Genomic DNA, 15521 nt, shown 5'->3' with positions numbered 1-15521 from the left:
AAATATCCATCCAATCTAATGCTTGTTACTTCCTCACCCCTGAAATCCCGCTGTCTTCATCTTGGTATTCACTCCCACCTAGGTGTGCTTATAAAGTAGACCTGAACATCCTTTTCTGAAATTATATTCTCTAAAACCCTGCCAACTTTATTTTTATACTGATTTAATTCTCAACAATTGTCTCAATGAGTGATAGAAAATCAGTTAACCCCTTCTTTTTATCAAGTCATAAGTAACTGGGTTTTTAAGAAATGAAAATTAAGATAGTCCAATGACCATTTTTGTACTTATCAACTTATTTAATTATTCCATAAATCTGTAGCAGCAAGAATTTATAGAGGAATTCTTCATTTGGGAGTGCAGTATCTATGTTTTAGTTAGGATACGTTAGGAATAAACATTTGGTCTCAATCGGTGTTTTATTCTACTGTGTTCGGATTCTGCTTGACGATACACAGGCATAAGGAAAAGCATTTCAGGGGTCTGCATATAGCAGTTTCCGTAGTGTAGTGGTTATCACGTTCGCCTAACACGCGAAAGGTCCCCGGTTCGAAACCGGGCGGAAACATGTTTTCAATCTCGAAGCTACCTGGTCTAAATGACAAACCCGGTTTCTGTTTAAATTGATTTAGGTATTCAAAGTTCTTTTAATTGTACTTTATTTATCACGAACAGACGTTGCCTAAAGCCTGGCTGTTTCCCGCAAATAAATTAACACGTTGCAATAAATTTAATATTTACTACACTCACAACGATAGGGAAGGGTAACTTTTTTAAAAAGCATGACTTTTAAAAAATATATATTTCGTGCACCTCAACGTTTTAATATTGTAACTATGCAGCTTTGAAATAATTTTTGTTACTTTCGTTTCCGACTTGGCGGCGCAAAAGTAATAGTAATGGTTTTATGTAGCTGCGGCTAATGAGCGTCCCACTTTCTAGGGTGTACAATAGACATTCCAAGGAACCCGAATATATTATACTTAATTTCCACTTTGTCGGATGACAAATACACTTCCGATCGTCTTTGTTTCTAGTCATCCACACCGACTAAAGACGTAATAATTTACGGCGCTAGGTGTCATGGGAAATGTAGTTTACGCAGGTAGAAACGTCCCTTCCCACGAGTACGCAATTAAGCTCCGCCCCGATTTCAACCGCAGCCATCGCCACTCTTTCGTGGCCGGAATTGTTCTGGGAACGGAAGTGAGCCTTCAGCCGCTACCAACCAAGGAAGCGGCGTGGGCCGCGTCATCACAAAATGGCGCCCTGAGTCGAGGAGGCTTCTGTTCTCGCGTTACCACCCCTATCAGGTGTGTTTGCTCAGTAATCCTGAAGGGAGGGGGAAGGAAGCGGGTAGGACGGAACCATTTGGGCCGGATGGCGGGGGAAGAAGGAAGGAGAAGAGAAACCCGGGCTCGCCGGAGAGGATTCCGAAGGACTGAGGAGAGCAAGGGGGTGGGCGCCAGACCAGCCGGCGGGCTTGTGTGACAGGAGCGAGCCGGCAGTCGCGGAGGTCAGATTTGGGACCAGAGCAGCTGCTCTCCCTCAGCCAGATCCTCAACCAAAGGGGAAGGCTTAAAAGATGCTGGTGCCAGTGTGCGCTCTGCTCTTGCAGAGTGGCTTTCCCCAAGCAGATGCCCTCCGCAGTGTTGCCCTGAAACTCCCGTCACCCCCCGTGTATGTGTTTGTGACTGGGAGAGGCACCCCGCCGCTCCACCAGGAGCTCCAGGCAGTTTGCACAGGGAGGTCTTCCCTCAGGAAGGGGTCTCCCCTTACTGCCCTATGGGGAAGGTTGGGCTGAGGGAGAGCGACTGGCCCCAAGTCGCCCAGTGAGTTTCTGTAACGGAGGGCGGGGAGGGGGAGGGGGAGGGGGAGGGGGCGTCAATCTGGGTCTCTCCAGTTCTGGTCCGACCCTCCACACCAACACAGACTCCCTCGGTGCATCCTGTGCCTGCTGGCCCTCCAAGCCACATGTTGCCCTTTGAGTCTGGATCTCTACGTGGCTCTGTTCTATAAACACAAAGGCAGTTGGTAGCACCGTAGGATCAGCTTTGCATAAACTCCTGGGAAGACCCTCAGTTGGGCTCCACAACTGGGATACATCCTTAAGTTTGGCTTCTTGAATGTATTCTGCCAAATCTGCATGCATGGGGTTGTAGGAAGACCTGCTCTGATGATGCAGGGAATCTGACAGGGCACCAATCTGATTCAGCCTCTGGTTGGCAACCAAAGGAGAGTCCAGTTTTCAACGTCTCTCCTTATGTTCTTCATAATGTTTAACCTACTTCCTTTTTGTTGTGATTTAAATTCACTAGTTTTGGAAAGGGAATATTCATACTTTCTAGAACATCTTTCCCCAGCATATGCTTCTGGGAGATATAGTAACTGTGGGTTGTATTTGACGGTTAAAATAGAGTTTTTGTCTGAACGCTGTGCTTTTCTTCACAGCCATTAAATTCTGTTGTCTAAATAATTATGGAAAAATAGGAGAGGCAAATCTTTGAGTGCGGTTATTTCCTTTATTCTGCTGGAACTAGGCACCCTGATGCTTATGTGTTTGTTTTTCTTCTCAGGCCAAAAGGAATAAACTGTGCATCGTTACGCAAAATGCAGTGTTCCCATCACTGTGAGCACCTACTGGAAAGTCTGAACAGGCAGCGTGAAGTGGGCTTCCTTTGTGACTGCACCGTCATTATTGGTGAATTCCAATTCAAAGCACATCGAAATGTTCTGGCATCCTTTAGCGAGTACTTTTGGGCTTTTTACAGGGATACCTCAGAGAGTAACATATTTCTGGATCAGAATCAAGTGAAGGCTGATGGATTTCAGAAACTTTTGGAATTCATATACACAGGAGATTTAAACCTTGATAGGTATGGCTGGATATTTGTTTAGTATTTAAAAGAAATACTAGACTGAGAACTAAAGGGAATGCCCTTGCTTAGGGTGTAAATTACTGTGTAAATTAAGATGTCACAAACATAAAGCAGGCAGGAACAGAAGAGGAAACTAGAATGTGCAAGATAATGTGCAGTGTGACATGGTGATTAATTTAATCCAATTTGCAGGCTCCTCATTTCATGGTGCAGAGTTTTTGACCCTCTGTTGTATGAGTGGTATACTTAAAAAATCACTATAAAGCAAGGAAATGGGAAAAAATGTCTTTTGAGTTCAAGTGTTATAACTAGCAGAACTTAACGGATTGTATGACAACAGCTTGTTACTAGGAATTAGATATGAGACCTCTCATTATTCATTTATATATTAGATTTATAGCCTGCCTTTGTACAGGAGCTCAAGAAGCTGTATATAATGCTTGCTCCTCCTATTTGTTCCCACAAAGACAACCATGTGAAGCTGCCCTAAGTCACCTAAATGACCTTCCATGACTGAGGGCAGCCTAGAGCCTGGATCTCCCCACTCCTAGTCCAAATACTCTAACCACTACACCACCCTGCCTCTCACAGAGGTGACAGAATAATCTAAAGAATAATTCAGCTAGTATTACTTGGAGATGTATTACAATTGTAGGTGATTATTTTCTGTTTACCACATTCTTGTAATGTAGGCTAAATTGTCTTCAATATTTTCAGGCTTAGAACTCACCCTGTAGTCCAGCTAAGCATTTGGATCCCATGTCTTAATATTTACCATATTTTTGTCTGGTAGTACTTCTGTTGGGACACACTATATGTCGGCTAAGGCCCAGTATCAGATTTGGCCCATCATCTGAATAACAGTAAGTTAGACTGTATAGTTCAGATGAGTTTACTGATAAGATGGGATTATATAGCAATGATGTAACATTATGGATGTTGCTAATTTTTGTGATTTAATAATTCAGTAATGGCCATTTCAGAAGAGGAAAAGGAAGTATATGATCACAAGGCTTGTTTTTTAAAATCTTGTTTAAAAATTGTATCCATTTGCTCAATTTAATATTTACGCATTTTTAAGGCCATCAGTTTTCTTCATGTGGTACATTTTTCTTGCAGTTGGAATGTTAAAGAAATACACCAGGCTGCCGACTACCTTAAAGTGGAGGAAGTAGTCACTAAATGTAAAATAAAGATGGAAGACTTTGCTTTTATTGCTAATCCTTCTTCTACAGAAACTTCTAGTATCACTGGGAATATTGCATTGAACCAACAGACTTGCCTGCTAACTCTACGTGACTACAATAACCAGGAGAAATCAGATGCCCCTTCAGTGGATATAGTTCAATCTCCAGTCTTAACGGCAGCCTTGGAAAAAAAGTCAGTTCAAACCAAAAAACGAAAGAAGGCCTTCAGTTCCCCCAAACACCCACCAAGCAAGCCAGTACAATATCCAAGTGATGTTGCAGAAAACTCTGCCATGGAGATGTTTTTAGATGCAAATAAATTGGCCACGGAGATAACAGAACAGGCTGCCCAAGGTGGCGATAATTCTGAACTGCAGCTTACCCCTGTGGTGGAAAGTGAAACTTTTACTGCTCAAGAGATCCTTGTGCAGACTATGGCTATGAAGCCAAAACAGGGCAAAGCACATCAAAATTGTGCTTTGAAAGAGCACTGCTTATCTAACATTACCAGTGATAAGAACTCATATCAGTTGGAGAGCTCGGGAGAAGACCTGGATCAGAAATACTCCAAGGCCAAGCCAGTGTGTAATACATGTGGGAAGGTGTTTTCTGAATCTAGTAGTCTGAGACGGCACATGCGGATTCACAAAGGAGTCAAACCGTATGTGTGCCAGCTCTGTGGCAAGGCATTTACACAGTGCAACCAGCTGAAAACGCATGTAAGAACTCACACAGGTAGGCTCTCTGCTTGGGTTTGGGAATTGCTTCTTGTCACAGTGAGCAGGAAAGGCCACCCATCTTTCAGATAAATTCCCTTCTGCCAACTTGTGGTCAGTTATAGTAATATAAGTGGAATTCAGGAAGGTTCCTCATCTTCAGATTATTTTTTTTCAGGTCAGCAAGTGAGGCAAGTATTTCCTACCAAATCAAACTACATAAATCAGTATTTCTTGTTTCTATAAACTGCAAGGAGAGATAATTAGTTTTATAAAATATACTTTGTGAGCAGAAAGCTTAGTTCTGGGCATTTTCAGACTTATCTGAAGATAAGATTCTTATTTGGAGAAGGTGTATCACTTTTGTTCTGGTACAGGTGTACTGATTTGTGGGCTGTAGCCATATTTTATCCTTTGCTTGGGGTTTGTAGCCCTTGTTTCTCACTGGAGCTATTCAGATAGTGACAACATAAAAGTGCTTTCAAGTGAATAAAGGAAAAGTAAAGCGAAAAATGCCCATGCTGCTGGTGGCATTACAAAAAAGCGGTTAGAGTTTCTGCCAGATCCTACTGAATGAAATGGTTTCTCGTTGATGGTGCACAAGTTCTGATTGAAGGTCTAGACCTGCTTTGATATAAGCTGTAGGCTTGTTTTTGCCATAATTATAAAAACATTAGAGAATGTCATAGTTTATTTGACAAGACAGTTGAGTGAAAGCACCTTTGCTCCCCTGCAGAGTCACCCTTTACTTGCCTTGTACATAAACATTTACCTGGGCAGGGCATGTGTGAGACAGAAAGGCTTTAAAAAGGCCAGTTCCAGGGGAGTTGGAATGGCAAAGTGGGGGTGCATTGATAGCATAATGTGGCAAGTGTTGGCATAGAGGTGGCTGAAGACTTAGTGTGGAGGAGAGCAAATGGAAGAATGCTGAAGAACACTGAGGAAGAGGTCTCAGCTTTGGAAGAAAACTGAAGACTCAGATGAAGAAAGGAGTACATACATTTTTATGTTGCAGGGCTGCAGAAGGAAGAAGCAACCAGAGGCTCCAGAGGGAGGCCTGGCAGCTCAGCTTTGAAGCAGCAGCTGAGATTTACAGGGGTTGTGGTGAAACCAGAAAGATGGAACCCACTGAAGCAGGGGTCAGACTTCCAGGGAGGTTGACTAGTGTGAGTGACCAGTCCTGTGCAGTCAAGGAGAGAGACTCCTGTTCTGCTTGGTATTGGCAGCTGGAAAGTCCTGCCAAGTGGGGAAGAACAGTGACTAAGTGCCAGCTCCTGAGCTGGTCCAAGCAGCAGCCACAAAACCAGCCCAGCCATCAAATCAGCCAGAGCCACAGCAGCTAGCAGTAAAAGAATGGTAAAAAGGGGAAAGAGAGAGAGCCCTTATATTGGTCCTGCCAAGTTTGCTCCCAAACAGTTGCCTTCCAGTCATGATAGTAACCTGCAAGGGCTGGACAAGGGGAGGGGAGGCTAAATGCTAAGCCAGGGAGTCCCTAATAAGGGGGATAAGCCAGGAAATATATTCCTAGGAGAGAAGGAAAAAGACAGGAAAGGAATACAGCGATGTCCTTCTTTGCTCTCTCTCTGAACTGAAAGAGAGGGAAAGAAGGGGGCATTTTTTACAGACAGTGTTTTGGGAAGACATCCAAGGTCATGTTGCTTGGCTGGAAAGACTTGCCAGGTGCTAAGCTGGGCAGACGCCCAGGATCTAAAACTAAAAGCTGAAGATAGCTAGGAGGAAGGAGAGGTGAGGAAAGTAATCTTTCTTTGGCATCACACTGAATGTAAACCAATAAGCTTCCAATTCATCAAAAAAAGACTCTTGTGAAATCCTTCAGACCAATTGCTGCAAAAGAAACCCACAACAAGGGTTTTTTTTTTCCTTTTCTGGCAGGCTTTAAAATGTGTTTGCTATGGAAGCTGTAGTATGTGGCTCCTATGTACGGTATTTAAAATCATCATAAGTAATAGTATGAGCTTGTCGCAATTCCTTTCATTGGTTTTTTGGGGAGGGGTATGTGACAATTAAGTCATATATTTCTAAAGAGTTTTTTCCCATGAAATCTTCTAGAACTAACAAATAAATGTTTGTGGTGGTCTGAATTGTCTTTGCAGTATAAGGGTGCAACGTGGAATGTCAAATATGGCTTGGTAAACAATTGCTGAAATCATGAAAGGAACACACACACACACCTTCCTACTCAATGGGTAAACAGTGTCTAAAAATGTTCAAGCCTTAATTAAGCAGAAAGACAGTACTAGAACTCCTGAACATTTGCCAAGGAGTTAATTTGTGACAAAAAGTTTCCCAGCATTATATGGGCAGTTACAGCTACCTTATTTTAGATAATTGGGGAAAAATCTCACCATTGTATCTGTTACTACAGTAGATAGGTTTTATCAAATTGCCATTAAGCTGTAATGGGGAGCTTTATCAGCCAAAGAGATGGATTATCTTTCTGGACAAATCTCCTAGGGTCTGGACAATGTCACCAGATGGAGTCCTGCTCACTCTATAAAATCCTGCCATATCTCCCTGTCTTTGTCCACAGTTCCTTTTTCTATGTCCAGAATGAAAAAAAAATCCTTCAGAAGGCATTGCTAAAGTAACATCTTAGTTTCCTTTGCAGGTGAAAAGCCATACAAATGTGAACTCTGTGACAAAGGTTTTGTTCAGAAATGCCAGCTTGTTTTCCATAGCCGTATGCATCATGGAGAGGAGAAACCGTACAAGTGCGATGCCTGTAATCTGCAGTTTGCAACTTCAAGTAATCTAAAAATTCATGCTAGGTGAGTGAAAGAGCATCACCTGAAATTTGGTTAAGGAGGTTGTTTGCTGAAAAGCCACTGGTTCACTGATAGTATATATACATATATATATATATATATATATATATATTTTTTTTTTTTGCTTAGAAAACACAGTGGAGAGAAGCCATATGTCTGTGATCGATGTGGACAGCGATTTGCACAAGCAAGCACATTGACATATCATGTGCGGCGACACACAGGAGAAAAGCCTTATGTCTGTGATACCTGTGGGAAAACTTTTGCAGTCTCAAGTTCACTCATCACTCATTCAAGAAAACATACAGGTAATTCTGAAGTAAATGAATTAGGGAGGTCTTACTGGGCTGGTATAGCTATGAAAATGAAAGATGAAAGAATGATGTTGAAAGGCAAAACATGGATTCATGTGGCTTTTGCACTCAATAGAAAAGTATAACAGGCTAGAAAGATTTAACTTTTTTCCCCAGTAGATAAGCTGTGTTGTCTTCTGACCAGAAAGAACCATGATCATTCATCTTACTGTTTTCAGCCATGCCAGCCTGAATTCGCTTAAATCTGAAAAGGTTAGACCATGATACCTTAATTGTAAATATCTGTCAGGATTTTAAGTGAAAGAGTTTAAAGCGTATAGCAGAACTCAGTGATAATGTGTACTATTTCCATGTATAAAATTCTAGGCCAGAGATCCTCAAACTCTTCAGCTCATCGACCCTTTCATGAAGTTTCATATTGTTCATCGACCCCCAAGCATTTATTATATGAAAATAATTTAATAAATACTACTTTAACTAATAATACTACAAATAATAATAATAATAATAATAATAAGTTCATAAAAATAGGTAATACTTAAAATATGAAATATATAAGATTTAACATACCTTTTTTACTGAAACTGTAGGGACTGGCATGGGGCTCTGTAGAGATCCCAAAAGATTGATTGACCCAAATGGACCTTCCATCATTTATTGACCACCTGTTGACCCCTAGCCAATTATTGACCCCCTTTTTGACCCTCAGCCATTTATCAACCACTTGGATAGTTCCATCAACCTTTGGGGGTCAATATTCACACTTTGGGGAACCTTGTTCTAGGCAGTTCCAGTTGGCGTATCATGGAACAATCAAAGCTAAGATGCAGCTAAATAACAGAACAAGTGAAGTTTTGGGACCAAAAGTCTAGTTAAGACAGCTCTATGTATCATAAATAGACTATATTGCCTACTTTAGAATGTACGTGGAAGACACCATTTTCTGATAACTTATCGTATCCATGCATTGGCAAGTTTATTTCTTTATGTACATTGTCAGTCAATAGATTATGAGTTAATCGTTGTTTTCTCTGCAGGGGAAAAACCTTATATATGTGGCATTTGTGGCAAAAGCTTCATTTCTTCAGGAGAACTCAACAAACACTTCCGGTCTCATACAGGTAAAATTTCAGGCATGAGACTCCTAGCAAAATCCATTACATGCACATGAAGTGTTGCTTAATGCTATAGTACTGCTCATTTGTTAATTGAAGGGTGATTTCATCCCCCTTCCTATTCTGTCTGGAATTTAGTGAGTCTGACTAGAAATGTTGTTTTAAGGTGAAAGACCATTTATCTGTGAGCTGTGTGGAAACTCCTATACAGATATCAAGAACCTAAAGAAACACAAATTGAAAGTTCATTCAGGTAAGTGCTTACTTTAAACTAATATCTGGTGCTTGTATAAGCCTAGATCATAAGGCATTTATGTAGTCTCTGTTCAAAGCAGAGAAATCTATACATCAGTCCTGTAAGCTAACAGACTAAAATGATGGATCTTTGTAGCAGAGTCCTGGCATTTTTATCACTAATCTACCCCTACATAAAATGTCTTAAAGGTGGGAGAAGTCTAGGAGCAGCCCCAGTGGAATCCAGTGATGAAAAGTTGTAATATAAATTTAAAAAGTGCAATTTATTGCATTTATATTTGGCTTTTCTTATGACAAACTCAGGGTGGTATGTCAGGTCCTCCCTTTACTCCATTATCTTCACAAAATTGTTCTGAAATTGGTTACATTAAGATAATAGCAACTGGCACAAGCTGTCAGTGAACTTCCTAGCTCGTAAGACATTTTTGATCTGATATTACATCTCTGTATTATACTTGCTCTCTTATATTCATGAAAATATTGAATTAAGAAAAGTTGTTCTAAAAATATCTTGATAAATATAAATATTGTTTGATTGGCTTAGGACTCATTATCTTTGCCCAAAAACTATGGGAGAACTGGAACCAGTAAGATAAATGGGCAGGGAAAGTATAGGTGAGTTGCATCAGGGGGTGTTATTTCTTTTCAGTGCTGCTTTTTCATAGTTGAAAAGATTTATTTTTTCCCCTGTCCCTCTATACTGTTTATTCAGGTTAATGATTGCTAGCTTTTTTAATGCAGGGCTCAAATCTCATGTAACTTGTAGAAACTGGCATCATGTCTTTCCTTTATTGCTCTTACAAAAATCCATTATTCCACTGCTGGGTTCCATATTACCATCGCATACTCGAGATGCACTTGGGCAGGATAACGCTGGTTAAAAAAGAAAACTTGGAGCCATTTTTTCAGGAAGAAGATTTTCCTGTTTTGCCCATCCAGATTTGCGGGGGGGGGGGCATTTCCCCCTCAAGACAGGTAGTAGCATCAACATAGCTTTCCTCACATCCAGACCCTCAAAACTGAGGTAGAGACAATGACAGTGGGTATCCCAAGGTGGACTTGGAAGGTTTGTGATGATGCTTGTGTCAGACATGCTCCTGCTCCTCCCTCCCCCCCCAGCTATGTTATGGGTCCTTGGGTATTTTTCTGGGTGTTGTGTAAAGTTGCAGAAGACAAACACAACTACATACATTTGTGGCTTTTAGATTGAGAGATTTGAAGGCCCAATTTCTCCATGAAGAGATCATTACTGTTCAGATATACTGCTTTAAAATTCTTTATCTTCCTGCCACCCCTTTGTAATTATTTCTTGAAACTGAGGATGTCATTATGACGTGTTGCTGGAACCCTTGAAAATGAAATGTGAATTTCAAACTCCAGTTTTATTTCAAATTAACAGTGCATTGCCCTGAATACATAAAAGCCTGTAAGAGTGGAAAGTTTCAATTCATTCATAGGGAAAATTATACTATTCTAGTAGATCGTCTTTTTGATGAAGAGCCTTTCCTAAGTAATGCCTTTTTAAAAAGAGAGCCAGTGTGATGCAGTGCTTAAGGTCTTGGACTGGCACCAGCGAGCTCCAAGTTCTAGTCTGTCCTGCACCACCAAAGCTGCCTGAGTGATTTTGAGCCAGTCACTCTCTCAACCCAACCTCTCCCATAGGGATGTGGCTGTGGGGAAAAACAGGAGGAGGAGCCCTCTCTCTCTCTCTCTCTCTCTCTCATATGTTGCAGTCTAATTCTCATTACTGCCAGTGGCTATGCTAGCTAAGTATTATGGAGGTTTATTGGGAAAGAAAGGGAAACAACTTTTTGAAATATTCGTATAAATCTAGAAGCTAATTGTTGCGTTCCTCAGGTCCATGTTACATGGCACATATTTAATAGGTCTTTATTTTCAAGAGTAATTCTTTTAAGTTTTGTTTGACGTTCCAGATTCTGAGAACCCACTGGATTCCATTGCACTTGACCCTTCCTTCAGTGAGCAAGATTCAATTCCAAGTGAGAAAAGCCTTTTGCTGGAGTCTGCTGATGTGAAGCCTTCAGATATAGCATTACCTCTACCCATTGGAACAGAGGACCACCAGGTATTGCTGCCTGTCACAGATAGTCAGTCTCCACCATCTGACACACTTCTGAGATCCACCATCACTGGATATTCAGAACCTCAGTTTATTTTCCTCCAACAATTGTACTGACACGTGCGTGTGATGAAAACTCTAGAAACGAAAGCATCTCTGATAAAAAGGAGCTGTGGGTGAGCTAGATTTCATCTCACTTTCCACTGAGGACTTTGGGTGCGCATCTTTGCTGTGAAATTCAGCTTTTCTCTAATATTTTATTACTCTAGAACAAAGATTGTGTATTTTCACCTGCAAGAATCAAGATTGCATTTTCTAGGAGATAAATAATCTTTTTCCTTCAACATCTGCCTTAATAATTCTGAATCATTTAACGCTGGAAAGCTCCTTCAGTGTTCATGCAGAAACTAATTATCTGTAGTCAAGGTATTCAAAGTGAAAACACTGAACTGAGATAGAGAAGTCTCTTTTAACAGTAAATGACTTAGTTTTTTAAGTAAACAGACCCAACAATAATTGAAAACCACTCTGAAAATAGCCAATGCAGGTGCAGCGGCTGTCCAGTGTGTTCCGTGGAGTGTTACAGGTACAACTGGATGCTGCTGGACAAGATGTGGGAGCTGTCCCATTTTCAAGATGTCAACTTTTCTGTCGTGGAAGATGAGGATCTTGGGGCAGAGGATGCTATCCAAGGAAGATGTCATGTCTTCAGGAGGCAGAGACATGTCCTAGTGAGCAATTAAGTCACTGGATGTAGAAAGCTGCAATTATGACTGCTATGTAGGCCATGTGATGAATTTCTTGGCTAAAATGAAATTTGCAAAGTTGCCTGTGACAGCTAAATAGCCTGATAGATAGTATCAGTGATTGTGCTGCATGTTGGCATTACTGATAATGGGATAATATAATTATGATGTCCTAGAAGCCAGATTTCAGGTATTAGGGATAAAATTCAAAGCTAGGATCACCCAAAGTAATTTTCTCTGACATGCTACCTGTTCAACTAGTCCAGTTACCTAGTCCCAGGACTTCTGTTTCCAATTTCAGATATCCCTGGCTTGAAAATTTTGGAATGGCTTTCTTATAGATTTAAGAAAAGCTCTTCTGGTTTTATCAGTAATCTCACAAAAGTTACTAGCTTTCAGAGAAGACTGTTAGTTTGTACTGTCATGTTAGTTGTAGAAAAACGATTTTATTTCTTCCACAGCTAACAGAAAAACCAAGGGCCTGGGAGAAAGATAGATAATCCATCTTTTCTCTGTCCAACTATTTGATCACTGCTATGGAAATGTATGTGCTCATCTAGTTTAAAATTCTGAATGGTTCATGCATACCAAACCAGTTTCTAAATATAGAGCTGTCCTCTGTTCTATCCTTTCTGCTGGATTATAAAATGCTTGTGCAACAGGAGTTGCCCAAAAGCCTATACAGTATCCACGCTGACCATTTTTATGCCGCTGAGGGCATATTGAGGTTTTTTTTTTTCTTGAAAAGCAGTTCCAGTTGAAATTCTTAGCAAAAATTCAGTGCAAGCTCTAGAGGTGGTTGTTTCCTGTTTCCACAAAAGAGTAGAAAATGATAAAAAAAAAAATTAGCTCTTGAAGTCCTCATGGCAGTTATGTTTTTCATTTAGTAATACCAAGTATTTCTGTGATGATGTGCCAAAGTGGCTTACTATTTTTTAAAATCACTCCTTGCCAAAAAATAAATGCTTTAAGAGCTCTGCATTTTAGAAGAATTAACCTGCTAGTTTTAGCCAAAGATTCAGCTTACCTAGAATTCTGTCTTCGTGTTTCACTAGGAAGATGACCTCAAGGAATTGCTGATAAATTCATGTTAAAAAAAATGCTGATAAGTTGACATAAAACTGTGTGTGAACTTAAGCATGTGAAGTTATATTCAAACTCCTAAGAAACAAGGAAGAAAAACTTGTTACTATTAGCAGTGCTGTTTCACTCACTTTTCTTGTTCTTCTTCATAGAACTTACAAAATACAAGCCAGGAATATTGAAAGAGATGGAGAAATGTTTGAGTAGGATTCCATTCTTTTATGAATTGATCCGATGCAACAAACACGGATTATTTGTGTCATAGGAAAAGTAAAATTATTGATTATATAACAATTTTAGTACTAAAGCAACTTGTACCATCTCTCTGAGAACTATACCAAATTCAAATTCTGATTTGGGTAAAATTAGTAGTGCCTGCTCAAATAGGTTTACATAGCTGCATGGTATTGTATGCAAAGTTAAATATAATTCAGTAACTAGGAATCCAGATTCAGGCAGAATGAAATATATTCCTCACTTTGCATAATTTAAAAGGAGCCAATGTACTGTGCATTTTGCCCTGCAATTCCTCTAGGCAAGTGATCTTTCAAGGTGTGCTGTCTGGTAACAGAGCTACATCCCAGTTATTGAATCTGGGAGTTTTTAGTATGCAAACAAAAATTGCCATACCATTGTGTAGATGTTTGGCATGAGTAGGATGGAGAGAAAAAAGAAGAATTTAAAAGGCATCCCCACACATTTTTCAGAACCAGAAGAGCTCGAGACTCAATAACTCTGATTCTCGGAGACCGTGTTCCTAGCCTGATGTGCTTGCTTGGTGAATCCGGTTGAATAAAATAATAATCTGCCCTTGAATCTTCCAAAAATAAAGTGAAAGACTTTGCCCATATTAACAGCAGGCAAACTGCTGCCCTAAAGAACTTCAGTCCAAAGCCATATTTAATAGTGGCTTCTGTACCTATTTCCTCCCCCCCCCCCCAGCACCTGAGCACATCATTAGCATTGTTCGCCTGTATTTAGGGGTTACCTTTAGGTCATAGTTCAGGGAAGAGAGAAAGGAGGGCTATCTCTGTGAATTTTGGCAACTACTTTTCAGATTTGTGAGGATGGAGAGGACTGGCCATTTCCCCAGGAGCTGGTTATGTTTTCTTCTGGTATTTTCCTGATATATTCAAAGCAGGCTTTTGTGGTATAATTTTGCTTAGTGCTGGTGATACTAAGCTTCTGTTAGCACAAAAAAAATCTCTGGAAAAAAAAGCATATGAAGATAAGTTTTGGATATATTTCTTTATAATATCATTGCAAACTACCTTCTGGGAAAAACAGTTTAATATAGATATTTCAGATGAAGAGATTTGGGTCATTCTTGAACATTGTTTCAGAATTCCAAAAACCTTGCTTTTGGGTTTTTATTGGACTGTATTTGACTATTTAATATTTATAAATATTTTTCCTTTCTACAATTTATTTGTGTTTTGTACATGAAACAATTTTTTAAAAGACCATGTTTTCTTATACACTACTCAGGCTCTGGGAGAGCTGAAAACTGTTGCAGCAATAAGTAAATATACAGCCCTTCTTCCCAGTCTGAAGATTTTACTGTGATACTTGGAAATCTCAGGCTGTTGAGCTATAATGTATATTTTTCACAAATCATGGTTTCTGCTGGTATTAAAACACTAGCTGCAAGGATTTGCTGGATTCTGTAGGGATTGTGTCACAAAGAGGGGTGTGCTATATTCTGTGTATAAAGCTTCCCCTTCAAGCTTGTGGGGGAGCTGAAAGGAATACCCAGTTGCATTTCTGACTTAAATAACCTTCTGGTTGATGACCAATTATTTGCTGTGATTTACCAGCCGTTAAACAGAGGTTTTGATGCTGATGTGGAATGCTGCCTTCATGAAGAAAGGGGATGCTTAGCCCTTTCCTTCATCTGTATGTTGAGCTCTTGCTTGGATGCTATTAGTTTTGCCACATAACAGTTGCACGATTGTGGGCATTCTGAAGAGCTTTGTGACTCACCCTGTCCGGTTTAAATTATTTCTGCAATATTTTCTCATGTATCTACAAATCTTTTTTGTTCATGGGTATATGTATGTGTAGCTGACTTCCTGTTTTTGTACTTCCCTCTGAGGGTATATGTGCATAGGTTGCAATATTTTAATGTTAGATTTGAATAAACTTGTTTTGTAACACGTCTGTGCTCTGCCCTTCTATCACTGCTTGGGATACAAAAGAACATAGAAGAGGAAGGAGAGAGATTTGAAAAGGCCTCATTCCAGAATGATCAGTGACCTAACCGTGAAACAAACCATGCAAGGATTATTGGATAATTGAGTGGTTTGGGCTGTTAACAGTCTTCTTTTAACTCCATCTATAATGTTGCCAAGAGTGGTAAA

At 40.0% G+C, this 15521-nt stretch overlaps 1 protein-coding gene and 1 non-coding gene across 4 annotated transcripts; both read left to right on the top strand.

Moving 5' to 3' along the window:
- The first annotated feature begins 495 nt into the window (after positions 1-495).
- Positions 496-568, top strand: TRNAV-AAC (transfer RNA valine (anticodon AAC)). The gene has a single exon. It is a non-coding gene; the product is annotated as a tRNA-Val (tRNA).
- A 688-nt stretch (positions 569-1256) lies between these two features.
- On the top strand, positions 1257-15313 carry MYNN (myoneurin). 3 transcript variants are annotated; one of them, XM_007442152.3, is made up of 8 exons: positions 1257-1313; positions 2577-2876; positions 3999-4801; positions 7412-7571; positions 7698-7876; positions 8920-9003; positions 9164-9250; positions 11187-15313. In XM_007442152.3, exons 2-8 carry the CDS (start codon positions 2611-2613, stop codon positions 11447-11449), a joined length of 1842 nt encoding a protein of 613 aa, XP_007442214.1. In that variant the 5' UTR covers positions 1257-1313; positions 2577-2610; the 3' UTR covers positions 11450-15313. The 3 variants fall into 3 exon arrangements, with proteins under 3 accessions (XP_007442214.1, XP_007442215.1, XP_025031413.1); XM_007442153.4 differs by lacking the exon at positions 1257-1313 and adding an exon at positions 1341-1516; XM_025175645.2 differs by lacking the exon at positions 1257-1313 and adding an exon at positions 1347-1458.
- The last annotated feature ends 208 nt before the right edge of the window (positions 15314-15521 follow it).

This window comes from Python bivittatus, unplaced genomic scaffold (assembly GCF_059951505.1).
Source record: "Python bivittatus isolate LINGU-HERP-01145 unplaced genomic scaffold, Pbiv_v1 ctg000980_np1212, whole genome shotgun sequence".
NCBI lineage: Eukaryota > Metazoa > Chordata > Lepidosauria > Squamata > Pythonidae > Python > Python bivittatus.
The sequence above is the reverse complement of the archived record's forward strand: the minus strand, read 5'-3'. Positions and strand labels throughout refer to the sequence as shown.

What these genes read in the sequence shown, in the direction of transcription:
- MYNN (XM_007442152.3), top strand. Translation starts at nt 2,611, where the DNA reads ATGCAGTGTTCCCATCACTGTGAGCACCTACTGGAAAGTCTGAACAGG. An exon ending in GGAGATTTAAACCTTGATAG is followed by an intron (nt 2,877 to 3,998) that starts GTATGGCTGGAT and finishes TTTTTCTTGCAG; the next exon opens with TTGGAATGTTAAAGAAATAC. An exon ending in AATCTAAAAATTCATGCTAG is followed by an intron (nt 7,572 to 7,697) that starts GTGAGTGAAAGA and finishes TTTTTTGCTTAG; the next exon opens with AAAACACAGTGGAGAGAAGC.